General features: G+C 34.8%; 1 protein-coding gene across 2 annotated transcripts in view; it reads left to right on the forward strand.

Moving 5' to 3' along the window:
• The window catches only part of MALRD1 (MAM and LDL receptor class A domain containing 1), a 406,987-nt gene extending 401,895 nt beyond the window's left edge, over nucleotides 1-5,092 (forward strand). Inside the window, exons 36-37 of one of the 2 annotated variants that reach the window (XM_031444727.2) lie at nucleotides 2,207-2,282; nucleotides 4,908-5,092. In XM_031444727.2, the coding sequence (XP_031300587.2) occupies nucleotides 2,207-2,282; nucleotides 4,908-4,988 (157 nt within the window). In that variant the 3' untranslated portion in view covers nucleotides 4,989-5,092. Of the gene's footprint in view, nucleotides 1-2,206; nucleotides 2,483-4,907 lie in introns of those variants that run through there. The other variant, XM_064479367.1, reaches the window with a different exon arrangement.
• The last annotated feature ends 9,844 nt before the right edge of the window (nucleotides 5,093-14,936 follow it).

Raw genomic sequence — 14,936 nt, forward strand, 5'->3', positions numbered from 1 at the left:
TGGGAGAATAAAAGTTTGAGATCGCCAATAAACATAACTTGAAGTAAACATAATTTGCTCACCTTCCATTACTCATCCCATGACCCTTTCTTCTTCTATGACAATTCCATGTCCTTAGACTTATATATCACCCTTCTTTCTTTATAGTCACCCAGTCCCTAAAGGCTGGCCACTTCATTTTAATAGAAAGTTATTTAAGACTGAAAATCCTTCCGGAAGAAAAGTAGCTTCCATACTGAAATAATAGGATTGGAAAATTGATCAATTTACTTGACTTCCACCTGCCAATCTTGGTTTAGGTCATCTGGGGCCCCAGCAATTCAAGGCAAAAATAATCACCTCACATCAAGATCTTTTGTGTTGCTTGTGCCTCACTTCTATCCAGCTGACAGCCAAGCCTGTCCCTTCAGTGCCTGGTGGACTGCCCAGCCTTTGGACCATCTGTCCTGTCTCGTCTTATGGTTTGGGTTTCCTTCTGCTTCCTGATTTCAGTCGAGATTAATTTTTCTGAGCTGTCGGTGTCTGTGGCTGTCCCACCTTTAACTCCTTCCCAGTTTCCACTTGTTTGAATCCTCCCTCCATGTTCAGTCTCTCCTGTCCCAGCCTTTGCTTTCACATCTTGACACATTTCAGAATGGCCCTTCACCTACCACCCAGTTTCAGCTTTGAGAGCAGCCCCGTCTAGGCTCATGCCCTAACTTTGCCACATACTGAGTTTCCTGCTCTGAGACCTGAACGCTGACTAGTCTTGGAGAGAGAAAAGGCCAAGAATCAAACACCACTTATTCAATTTAATTAGAGCAACTCATAAACTTTCAATTAGTTGTTAAGGAATTTATTTGTTGCCTCATCCATTTAAAATTATATCCTTGCTGCTTTTTTTTTTTAACAAAATAACACACAAAAATGGCTGCTATGACCCTCTTCATCATTAACCAAAATGTAGATGCAATGAGGGCCAACTGGTTAAGCTATTAAATATTTAAGCCAATTGCATAGAAACAGTGGAGGTCAGGAAGCTTAGAAGACACTGAATCTACAGGGAGAATGCATTGCCAGCCAACCCAATAACCCAGGTTTACGCTGTTGGGCTCGCTAATACCGTTACTTTTTAGGAGCGGACCATGGAGTTTGGTAGATGAAATAAGAGGTCATATCTCTGATAATTTCTTTTCAAAGAGTACATCAGTAAGAGCTTCCTCTTTATCACCTTTTCTTTTAGGATTTAAGAGTATGTTATTAACAAATATTGTCTTTATACTCTAATAAGGCAAAAATATTCATGCATTGTATTTATTTTCTTCCTGGCTGCCTCCTCAAGACACTGGCAACCTTTCTGGAATTGGTCCTCCATTCTCTACTATGTGTATTTGTACGTGTGTGTGTGTGTGTGCATGTGTGTGTGCGTGTGCATGTGTAGGGTTTTCCTTGTATCTTCAACAGGGTGTATATAGTTATCTGGTTATATTTATTTCGTTCCTGTGATGAGCATTTTTTTCTTCATCAGTTGTGACCAACTATGCCAGGGCTCGTTGTCTTCCAATAAGTCTGTTGACTCGTAAATAACTAAAGTATAGGAAGGAAATGGTCATTTAGGAGCTCAGTTAATCAGAGTAAATTACACAGATCTAGACCAATGTGTGCAGTTACCAAGGGCACGTCTCCTTGTGATTCATGAAAGGAAACACTAACATAAAGATCTCTTAGAAACACTCATGTTTAAACCTGCTGTTTAAAATGTTAACTACTATGACTCCTGTGCTACGATCTTTATGATGGACCCTGTCGTGGAAGAGTCCACACAATACACAAGACAGTTTGACACTTTTCAAGTCTGTGGGACCTCAACGTGGCCTTTCCTTATAACCTGTTCGGCTTTATGTTACATTGTTCTTTCTAATGTTGTACCCTTTTCATTACTTGAGTAATATTTAAGAAATCAACTTTAAGAATAACGTTTTTACGTGCTTGGGTTCATTTGGATCTAAATATTCAGAGATCAAATTGCATTTGCTTTCTGGAACGTGGTTGCGTTGGTGTCCTGCAAAAAAAAGTCTTTACTTACGGAAATGCCTTCATAAAAATAAGTACACTCGCTAGACAATTTGTCTCTCAAAGGTTTCCACCAGATAACAACCTGAAAATGTCCTCTGGTGCATTTCAGTACGGTACTTATTTTTCTTTTTGTGGCCCTGTGTGTTTTAAGGAAAAGGAAAAGAAGTGTTCACTGTGCATTTGTTAATCCAGTTTACGGGAACGGGAGCAACCCAGAGAAAACAGAGGTAAGTGGTAATGGGCAACCATATTGTTTCAGAATGGGAAACACAAGCACACAAATGTGCACAAACACACACACACTGAGTGTTGTTTGGACATGTTCCCACATCACGGCTCAGAGATAGGTTTTAGTGGAGGTATTCCATTTGGGGATGGGAAAGAGTTTCAGTCTCTGTAAACAGGCAATGAGCAGTTTCCATTTCAGTCTGCTTGTAGACACAGTTCACTGTTCAATGGCTTCGTGGTCACTGTTTATCCGCGAAGAGAGCTGACAAATCTGGGAAATATCAGTTTAACCCACACAGTTGAGTCAGCTGCTCACCGTAACTCTTCACTGACTGTTCTTCATGTTTTATTCCCAAACACAAAAAGGAGGATAACGTTCAGTGCTTGACTTCAATCGGGGTGTGGGCTGCGGGGGCCACCTCCTTATCGCTTAGAAGGAAAAAGGAGAAATCAAAGTGCGTTGCGTCTTGCATGGCCTTTTTTAGGGCTCCTCCTTATCAGTGCGGTGTGAAGTAGGCAAGAGAGAAAATGGGAAGCAAAACCTCTCTTCCCCTTCTTTAGGTAACGTGGCCTCCACCTGGGTATAAAACAGCGTAGTCATGACACACCGCTTCTTACGTCTGAAAGCTTCCTTCCATCTGATTTTAGAAATATTGTATCAAATTCATTCTCTTGTTAAAGTCAGCATCTAGAAAGCTAGTTTTAATCTTCCCCTATTTTTTAGAAATAAAAATAGGCCATAAACAGTTGTTACTGGTCCTGGAAATGAGTAGCAAAGGTGTCAGATCAGGTGTGTTCTAGTATTTTTGAGTGATGTGGTTGAAGTCGACCATAACCCTTGACTTTCTGCTTTCTGTTACCTGATAACTTAGAAGAGGAAAGGAGAAATTAAAGTGGATTACATCTTCAATAATGACATCATACACACTTTTAGTATTGTTTCACTGGGAATGAAGACAAGAAGCAAGGTATTTCCCAGAGCACAGAGAGAATTAATGTGGATGATTTTTTGTCAATTCAGTCAAGACACAGAGTGAAAATGGAAATGTAGCTCTACTTACTGGATAATAAATAAAGAAAGAAATGCATATTTAAGAAACCAAATGCAATGTATCCTCTTGACAAAGTAGGAAGGTGTAATGTAAACCTATTTTCATTTTTTTACTAAAGAAAAGAAAATTTAATCTTTAGCTTAGTTTAACTTTTAGTATCTGAAAGTTATAATGATGTAAGGAATTAAAATATGTTTTAAATTTCACTTTTTTTAATTAATCATTCCTCTTTTATATGCTTTTTCCTTCCATTAAGAATGGCTTGAGAAGAAATCCTGTCATATCACTTGACTTTTGTCACTATTTTGCTTTCTACTGTTTCAGAAACAAATGACTTTGTATTAATTAAACTAAGTGCACCTTCCCTGACATTATAACAGAGAAAGAGACTTCTTCAAAAATACTCTTCTAAACAGTCTTAGAGAAAATTCTCATATTCTGATATAGAAATTGAGAGACTAGTACAATGAACCAACACGTACCCATCATCCAACTTCAACAATAATCAACCCACAGTCATTCTTGTTTCACCTCTCCTGCCACTCATTTCCTCCACCCACCACAATGGTGGTGATATTTTTCAAAACAGACTTTATTTTCTTTAGAGCAGTTTTCAGTTCAGGGCAGAAAGTACAAAGATTTCCCATATATCCCTGTCCCCACACATACGTAGCCTCCCCCATTATTATTAACACCCCCCACTAGAGGGGTATATTTCTTACAATGGATGAGCCTATCCTGACATGTCATTATCACCCAGAGTCCACAGTTTACATTATGGTTCATTTTTGGTGTCAACCAGAGTGTTTTCAAGCAAATTCCAGATATCATTTGATTTTACCAGTCAAGATTTCACTTGTACCAGAATAAGAACTTAAAAACCATAAGCCACAGTTAAACACTTAACAGTAATTCCATGACAAAATCAAACATGCAGTCAGGGTTCAGCCTACCCCAGTTATCTCTTAAGTAATAGCAGGTTTTATACTTTGTTACTGTTGTTTTTAAACATCAGGATCCACATAAGGTATATGCATCCACAGACACGTCTCTTAAGTCTCTTTTAATCTCTAGGTTTCATTCTCTCTTATTTCTCCCTTGCAATTTATTTGCTGAAGGAATCAGGTTGGTTATCCTGTACAACTTACCACATTTTAGATTTTCTAATATACACTGCAAAATATAATTCTCCCAAATGAAAGCTGTTGGGTTTTTAAATATATATATATTTGTTTTGCTTTGTTTAACCTACCTATAATCAAAATAGCAGACTTAGAGAAATCAGCACCATAGAAGGAAGTAGTCAAAATCCCGGCCACTGCATTGCATTCCCCAGCCCACCACAGGCCAGGAGGAGGCAGTGGCTCCTATGCCCAGAGGACGCTGAGCAGGCAGCGAGGCGAGGCCTGTGTCAGGGGTGCAGACAGTGTGAACTGAGGTGTTGAACTGAGAGTTGGGAAGCTCTAGTTATTCCTCCAGTGAAAATCCACTAAAAACTCACTGCATCCTGCAAGTAAGGAAGTCTCTTATTTTCATGCAAAATTGTAACTTTTTCAATGTGTTTTTCTTTAGAGTTCTGTGTACTCCTTCTCAAACGCATTATATGATGCAACTTCAAGAAGCCCGGAGACCATATCGAATCATCTCAAATAGCGCCATCAAGATCAAGTACGATCTCGTGTGTATCGTTTACAGAAAATTCCAGTCCGTGAAATCTGATAGAAACTCATCTTATGCAATAGTAACAATAGAAGGGATTCAGAATACCACTCTAATTATTACATTTACAAATGATTTTTCTTACTGAGTATACTGAATGTTTTCATGGAATGTGAATCAGAACCTTATGTTCATTACATATCCAAATATTTTAATAAAATATTCCACTTAAGTTTCTTGGTTTCCTTTGATTTTATTATGGTAATTTTTTAAATGGTGAATCAAATCGTTTCAGATCCTGAATATAAAGAAGTTTAAAAATGCTTATTTCTATGCCATCGGGCTTAGAAATAAAAGTGAACTGATTTAGTATACAAACTAGCAGGAGTGAACTAATCACATAATTTTAATCAACATAACCATGAGTAAAAGTTTTTTCTGCATTTTGGAAAAAAATGTGACAAATTACCATCCTAAACTTGCCTTCATTCAAATAATCATTTAACATCTATCTTAATATAAATACAAAAATAAACATTTAACATCTATCTTTACATAGATATAAAAATAATGCTAAAATATATGTTAAGAAGCTTCTTGTTCTGAACAGAATAGAGAGCCCAAAAATAAATCCACACACTTACGGTCAATTAATCTACAACAAAGGAAGCAAAGATATACAATGAAGAAAAGATAGTGTCTTCACAAAATGGTGCTGGGAAAACTGGACAGCTACACGTAAAAGAATGGAATTAGCACATTTTCTCACACTATATCCAAAAATTAACTCAAAATGTATTAAAGACCTAAATGTAAGACCTGAAGCCACAAAACTCCTAGAAGACAATATTAGCAAAACACTCTGACATAAATTGTAGCAATACTTTTTTGGATCTGTCTCCTAAGGCAAAAGAAACAAAAGTAAAAATAAATGGGACCTAATTAAACTTAAAAGCTTTTACACAGCAAAGGAAACCATTGACACAATGAAAAGACAACCTACTGAATGCCAAAAATATTTGCAAATGATACAAACAGTAAGAGGGTAACATCCAAAATATATAAACAGCTCATACAACTCAAAAAACCCCCCAAACAACCCAATTAAAAAATGGGCAAAAGACCTGAATAGACATTTTTCCAAGGAAGATATATAGATGGCCAGCAGGCACATGAAAAGACGCTCAAATCACTAATTATCAGAGAAACGCAAGTCAAAACCACAATGAGAGATCACCTCACACCTGTCAAAATGGCTATCCTCAAAATGTCTACAAGTAACAAATGTTGGCAAGGATGTGGAGAAAAGGGCACTCTGGTACACTGGTGGTAGGAATGTAAGTTGGTGCAGCCTCTATGGAAAACAGAATGGAAATTCCTCAAAAAAGTGAAAATAGAATTACCATATGATCTAGCAATCCTACTCCTGGTCATATATCTAAAGATAATGAAAACAGTAATTCAAAATGATACTTGCACCCCATTGTTCATAGCAGCATTATTTATAATAGCCAAGATATGGAAGCAACCTGTGTCCATCACAGATGAATGGATAGTGAAGATGTGATATATATATTTTTATATATATATAAAATAGAATATTACTCAGCCATAAAAATGAAATTCTGCCATTTGTAACAACATGGACAGAGAGTATTATGCTTAGTGAAGTAAGTCAGACAGACAGAGAAAGACGAATGCTTTATGTTATATGTGGAATCTAAAAAATTAAGACATTAATATAACAAAAAATAAACAGACTCACAGATATAAAGAACAAACTAGCATTGCCAGTGAAGAGAGGGAATGGGAGAGGGGCAAGATAGGGATGGAAGATTAAGAGATACAAATTACCTATGCATAAAATAAATAAGCAACAAGGATATATTGCACAGCATAGGGAAATACAGACATTATTTTGTAATAATTTTAAGTGGCGTAAAATCTACAATTTTTTAAAGCAGCAGCTTTGGGCTGCAAGAAACAGAAACCTCCTTACTCAAACAGCTTAAACAATGTGGCAATTTTTATCCCACAAATTGGGCTACTGGGAGCTAGGGCATCTGTTTGCTTAGTTATTGTAACAGCTTTGTGCCTTCAGCAAGGACTCTGATTGTTTACAATTTCAATACTCTCACTATGTTTGGGACTTTTCTGAGCTCACTATAGGGGAAGTTGTACACTGTAAGTTTCACTACCAACATTAGTGCCTTTTCTGAGAATACAGACTGGAGAGAAATATTACTTTTCATTAAACTTGCAATAAACTTAATCTGAAATTTTATCCAAGTGAATTTTTCAGCCCCATTAACTGCATTCTAGCTTTGCTTTCTATGAATATCTTGTTTTCTAATTGCTGCTTTTCTATTAACAACAAAATTCTGACCTTAGAAAAATTCACCCAAGAGCATCAGTTGTTGTTGTTGCTGTTGTTTTGTTGTTTATAGTCATGCCCCTGGCATTGTGGGACATATGCATTTTGGGATGTTTCACTTATTGTAGCTTAAAACTATCATCGAAATATGTTGAGGATCTTTGTGTAACCTTACAGGATTTGTAAAGAAGCAGAGAATTAAAATTCAGGTATAGTTTTAGCAAAGACCTCAAACCTACTGCATGGAACATGCAGAGAAAGTGTACTTTCTTACAAAAGAAATAATAAAAATGATAATCCAACCTAAATTGGCATGTTTCATAGGCACATTGAAGGAATTCATAACATACACATAGCTCCTGACTGCGACTAATTACGGAAAATCTACAGAAAATGGAAATTAAGAAACTCGTAAGAGTATTTAAAATTTTCTTTAGGTGCAAGCTAAATGTCCTCTAAAATGTTTAAATCAAACATTTGTGAGGTCTTATAAATACACACAGCAATTCTATGAAACTGAAAGAATGAAACTGATTTTTCTTATTCAATAAGTAGATGAGGTAGGTGCCTGTGTTGTTTTCATAATGTAATGTGAGATTTAGCAATAAAAATGTATTTTTATTTGCATCTTTCTTCCTCTGAAAACTTTCTGATGTAAGTCCAAATTTGTACCATTGTGATTTTTAAAATAGGCAAAAGAAGAAAAATAGAGGAAGGAACAACAGGAAGCATACAGGATTCACAAATTACATAACTCAGCTTTAAATCATGAAAATATCTCAAATACTACAATGGACAGATAATTTACTGAAAGTAATGTTTTTGCTTTGTTTTGTTTTGTTTTTTTTTAAGCTGGCAAATGTCGGGAGAATGGATACCAGTGAGTTGTGCTGACAGATTCTCAGGGATTTAAGAACACAAATATTTAAGACAGCATCTTATTGTTGTCTGGATTCACATGACCAACCTTCTCTTTCCCAAAATATACTTTAAGCTTATTAGTAACAAACTAATAAGTACTGATTATCTGCCAAGTACTGTTCTAAGTATTCCATGTGTCTTCTCTCATGAACATGGATATAATGTGCTGTGCATTATGGTAGACAGCCACATGTGGATATTTAATCTGAAATTTAACTAAAATTAACTGAAATTTTAAAATGCATTTCTTCAGTTGTACTGGCCACATTCCAAGTGCTCAACAGCCGCATGTGGTTTGTGGCCACTGTGTTAGGTAACAAGGAGAACATTTCCATCATCACATAAAGTTCTCTCAGAAAGCACTGGTTTAGAGCAATGTCGAAACATTTTCCTATAAATAGTAGAGCAGTAATCTCCATAAATCTAATAAGCACTAAAAATATTTCTCAGGATGTGTATTTTAACTAGAATCAGCCACTTTAAGCATGGTGATGATAGTAAGTTATAAATAAGACAAGGCATATTTAGCTATAAGCAAACTAGCAAATGTGATAAAGAAGTTTATTTTAATAGTGCTTTCTTGGCATATAAATATAACATATCATTCTATTATACCCAAATCATCTTTGCCTATTTTTTTCTACATTTAGATGGCATTTTGAAAAAAATGTGTAAGAATTTGCTTTTCCTTTTTCATCTTCTTGACTGTCAGTCATTTTTCACCTTTAGCACACCAAGAACTGAAGATTCATGAATCCTTTAAATAGTAACTGCCTTCTATTTAGCCTTAAAGGGCAGTACTTTAGGTAAACCAACTACTATATTCATGCCAATGTCTTCCTCAATAAGTAGTCTTAAACTTTATTCTTAAAAATAAAAACCAGGGGAAATCCATAAAAGGACTCTGAGGTGTTTTTTTTCCAAAAAGCATTTTAAAAAATAAGATTTCAAGTATATATTTCACTGTGTCAACAATGACAGCTTGCTAAGTCTTCATGTTATTATCCTTTTCTGTCAACTTGCAAAACACCTGGGATTTTACTGCTGATATGTCTAGAAAACCAATGCAAGTGTTATTATCTAAAATAAGAATCATCAAACCCAAGACTTTGCTCTTTAAATAATTACAAGTGAAGGCACCACTTTGTAATAATCATCCACTTTGTGAAATTTCAGTGAAACTGGTTACATGCCACACCCTGAATTAAAAAACTCTAACTATGAATCAGTTGAAGTATGCATGAAAAAAAATGAATTAATGATTATAATACTTAAGGATCCACTTAAAAGTCACTCTAGTACATGTCATTAAACATCCTGAGAGAGTGAAATGCTCTAAAGGAACTCATTTTCAAAAAAAAAAGAACTCATTTTTTCTCTAGAACATGGAAGCAATAATAAAGACCAGTTTTATTTTCCTAATTTTTAAAGTATTTATTTAGTCCTAGTTCTAGTCCCTTTCAAGACAAGTTCCTTGGAGTTTTATAGTATTTGCCCAGAGCTGTGTTACTGAGAAATCAGCTGAGGGAATTACCAGTCAGTATATAATTTGGGGCCAGTAAAAGAAATGCAGCAAAACAGATCAGGAATAACAAACAAGGTTGTTATTTGTCTAGCTTGCTGTTTGTCTAGCTAGCTTTTTTTTCCCCCCAACAGATATTGACCATTTAGTCCATCACTAACCATAAACTAGTGGCTAAAGAAAAAATTAGTCACTGTGGGGTAATTATATTTGTCATTAATTTGTTCAACAAATATTTGTAAAGAAATATTTATAGTGGAAGACGTGAGACAAGGCAGTGAGACAGTGAGAGGAGATCTGAGTAACAAACACGCTATGTAATGTGGCCTCGTCCCACCTGGGACTTCTGTCTTCCCCTCGCTGCTGACCTCAAAACTCTTCTCCCCAGCTTCTTCAAATATACCAAGTAGGAAATTAATAAAATTAAAAATTTATAAAATAAAGTGGATCATTAAAACTAAGTGTTGGCCCTTAAAAAAGAGTAATAAACCCCTGATGAAACAAACAAACAAAAAACTTTGGGGAAATAAATCATAAAATAAAAAAGCTCTAAGTCAAAGAAAAAAATATACAGCCAATGTCAGAAATGTAAATGATAAAATCATCACAGATCCTACAGATAGTAAGAGGATAATGATATTAAAAAAAAAAAAAGACAGAAATCTTTACAACCAAAAATATTACAATATCAAGCTTTAGAAGCCAGTTACAAGTAATTTTTGGACATGTAATGTACAGCACAGTGACTGTAGTTAACAATACTGTATTGTACATTTGAAAGTTGCTAATAGAGTAAATCTTAAAAGTTCTCATCACAAGAAAAACAAACTCAATATGCAAGGTGATAGATGTTAACTAAACTTATTGTGGTTATCACTTCATGGTATATACATATAGCAAATCATTATGTTATACACTTTAATACAATGTTATATGTCAATTATATTTTGATAAAACTAAAAATATAATTCTTCATTATAAAAAAGTAATTTATATTACTGAATACTAACAAATTTGGAAATCTGGATAAAATTCATGATTTTCTAGGGAAGTGCCAATTACAAAAATTGATTTAAGAGATGACAGAAAACATGCAGTAATAATCATGGAGGAATTGAGAACTCAAAAAGCTGGATGGCTTCAAAGGAAATTATTTCAAATCTTATAGAAACAGAGTTCTATGCTATTTAAACTATTCTAAGCCATCATTCCCAATTTTAATCATAACACCTACATTATGATGTTAACAAAATTAGAAAATGGCAAAGAAAAAAGTAATTTGGACTCATGTACTTATAAAAATCAACAAAAAAAATCCTGCATTAAATTTTACCAACTCCCAAGCAAGCCAAGTTCTCTCTGATGGGAAGTTGCATGTTAAGCAAAGACACATGAAAATGGAAGATGGCTGGACTGAAGGCAATAGAAACTGAGACATCTGAAGGAAATGCCTAGAAAGATGGTGATCTTACTCTTGCCACTACGATGCTCAAAGCAACTCTGCTTCAAATCTTTCACACGTTCTGATTGTTCTTTTTCTTTAATTTTGAGAGCTCCCTGGTATATAACTAGGAAATGTATTCATTTAAATGGCATTAATTCTGTCCAGGTAGGTAAGTAGCACACTCAGACTCATGTATCATCCTACCCTACATGTATACACAGATGTTGCACTGTTTGGAGAGAAAGGAAAAGTCCTTATGTTCGGACAATGTGCAGTCCAACAGAGAGCTTTGTAATGGTGGAGCAAACAAGCTACTGATACAAGTTAGGCTCTTAAGAACAATACATAGATATAGATGTAGGCGCAGATGTAGCTGTAGATATAGACACATGTATATAGATGTGTGTGTGTGTACATGTATATACACATATATACACATAATAGAGAGAGAGAGAAAGAGAGAGAGCATATTGTTCTAGTTTGTGTTAAATTATAAGACTGAGTCCTAAGTCCTTTCTTTTGCTATCCTCTTTTTAATCCATTCTAGTCTAATTAAGACAGCTTGACCATGGCCATCATGGGAAGAGGTCATCTCTCCACACAGGGTCAGCTGAGCCAAGACAGAATGTCTGGTGGCCACTTCTATGTCTGCACAGTTCTTAGGTTCATGGGACTCTGTTCCTCAAGAAAACCCACGGTAACAGTCTAGAGGCAGATCTTTCCCCTCCATGTAAAAAATGTTAAGGAACTTACACAGAAGCTAAAAACAACTTCTCACAAGATTTTTCTTTTTTAATTCAATATCGGTCGCTTTACGTGCTTAATAATGTGCCCATTAGAAAATGTATTTTTTTTTTTGTAGTGCCTAGAAAGCTACAAAAATCTCCTTAGTTTGTGACTAATTTATACATCTTCCTACCACATGAATCCCCCGGGAAATTTTTATCAGAAAAAGATTGGAATTTCACTTTTTGAAGGACTTTTGATGAAGTACATCATAATCAGAGATATTATACTATAAAATTAAATAGAATAAAATATTTAATTTTCATTTAAAATTATAAATGTTAGCAGAAGAAAATGGTGCAAAGTAGCCTCTGCCCTGTGTATGATGAAGACAAGACAAATTATGCCTGTGCCAAGCAGGATTATCATGACCTAGAGATTTCTGAAAAAGAATTTCAAGATTCTCAAGAGCACTAGACATTTTGCTCTCAATGGATACCTATTTGGCAGATACCCATTTGCAGTTCCTTGAAGCATCTGCATTTCTCCACACTCAAATTGCTTGCCAGATATAAATATGAAAATAGACAATTTCTAATTCAAAGGAATTCCAGTTCCATGCTTGGTATAATACATTTCAATGCTTGATCATTTGGTATTGCCACAGTCATTAAAATCAATTCTTTGAAACTGAATTACTCATTTGATGTGCTTTACATTAACTGCAGCACCACCTACCATACTGAAATGTATGTCAGAAAGAGAGAGGGTATCTTCCCCAGGAAAGCCTGCCTCTGAATGATTATTTCTATCTGATGTTACAGAAAAAGCTTTGACAATAGGCACATATCAATTCCGCACAATTCAGCTCGTCCTTCTATGATTGATGCATAATAGATACCATTGTAGCTGCTCCAAACATCCTTGTTCCTCTTCGTCACTCTCTATCACACCATGACTTGAAAGACAATGAGCACGTTGCTGCATTTGAAAAGCTTTGATCTACTGCAGCATCTAGAGGCAGAACTGAAAAGAAAGAAAGGGGGATGGAAGGAGATTTCAGAAACCCAGCCCAGTGCTGCTCATTCCCATGTGGAGCATAAACCATCACCAAGCCAAAGATGAGAATGAATGAGTTCAATTAATGCAAGAAAACGGCCCATGCTGGATGTGTTTCTATCAACCATATTATACCAGTAACTATAATTTGAAAGTTGAAAAAATAGGAACACATTAGTATTAAAATCTCAACTTCTTTTATTTATATGTTTTATTGGAATGGAATGTGTTTTACAGCAACTGAAAAGACAAATATTCTATTTTCCCTATGTCTTTGGATCCAAAATATCAATGTAAGTGAAAATGAAGCAAAAAGTATTAGGAACAAATTAAGCAGTGTTCTTCCCATTGAAAGCTCTGCATTAAAAATTCCACTTCTTGCCTGGGGCGCCACACTGATTGTAAATTTTCAGTGGTATATTTTGAAACATGATGCCCTGGAAGGTGATTTTATAGTGCCAATTTATTATTCTCCTTACCATTGCAAGGAATAGAAAGTGGAAGATTTCATCTAATTGCTTGTTGTTTAGAATAAAATACCTTTTTAAAAATTAAAACCTTTTAATTAAAAAAACTGTGATAAAATTCACATAACATAAAATGTACCATTTTAACCATTTCTAAGCATACAGTACAGTGGTATTTTGTATCGTGACATTATTGGGCAGTCAATCTCCAGAACGTTTTCATTTTGCAAAACTGAAACTCTGTACACATGAACACTAAATTCCTCGTTCCTCCCTCCCCTCAGCCCCTGGCCCCAGTCATTCTACTTTCTGCCTCTAAGAATTTGTCTACTCTAGGTACCACATATAAGCGGAAACACACAGTATTTGTCCTTTCATGACTGGTTTTATTTCATTTAGCATAATGTCCTCAAGGTCCATCCATGTTGTAGCAGGTGTCAGGATTTCCTTCCTTTTTAAGGCTGAATAAATAGAATAAAATACTTTAAAACTTCTACTATTATTTTTCATATTGCTGAGACTATATATAGAACAAAATATTGTCTACCTTGTCCACTGGATTCTTTACTATATTAATCTTAGTTACTTTATATTTGAATTTGTAGAGAGACTATGGCATGAAAAACGGATGATGTTTATTGACTTTAGAATGAAGCATATTAAAATAAATTTGTAATTTCAATTTATAACTAATGTTTTATAAGAAGAGAACATCAGGTCTTCATTAATTAACAAGGCTTTTTTAAAAGCATAGCACTTTTTATTCTAGAGATTTCCTGTATTATATAGGTAAATAATTGTATTTTTATTGATTGCTGTAAAGTATAGAATGTATATTAACTTATCACAGCCAACCTTCAAATACCATTTCATGTACAGCATAAGGATCTTACAATAGCATTTTTCCATTTCCTCACTCTTAATCCTATATGCTGTTTTTGTTGTAATTTTTACATCTATGCATGCCAATACATTGTTAGTACTTCTGCATTATCTTTTAAAGCAATTAAAATTCTGAAAAACATCTACTATAATTTACCTTTTTTTATATTCTTTTCCAATCTATGTTATAAGAAATTATAGTTCCCCATGCTATACAGTAGGTCCTCGTTTTTATCTATTTTATATATAGTAATGACACTCTTTTTAAAAAGTTCATTTTTAATTAATTTATTTTTAACTTTTTTTATTGAGTTATAGTCATTTTACAATGGTGTGTCAAATTCCAGCGTAGAGCACAATTTTTCAGTTATACATGAACACCATTATTTTTACCCTTTTCAATACACGATTTCTTTAGCTACATCTTAATTTCCGTCTGACATCCTATTTGTCTGCCTAAGTAACTAGCATTTCTTTTAACATAGGCCTGATGGCAGTACATTCTTTCACCTTGTGTTTTACTTGGAAAAGTCTTTATTTTGCATTC

Source organism: Camelus dromedarius, chromosome 26 (genome assembly GCF_036321535.1).
Source record: "Camelus dromedarius isolate mCamDro1 chromosome 26, mCamDro1.pat, whole genome shotgun sequence".
Taxonomy (NCBI): Eukaryota; Metazoa; Chordata; class Mammalia; order Artiodactyla; family Camelidae; genus Camelus; species Camelus dromedarius.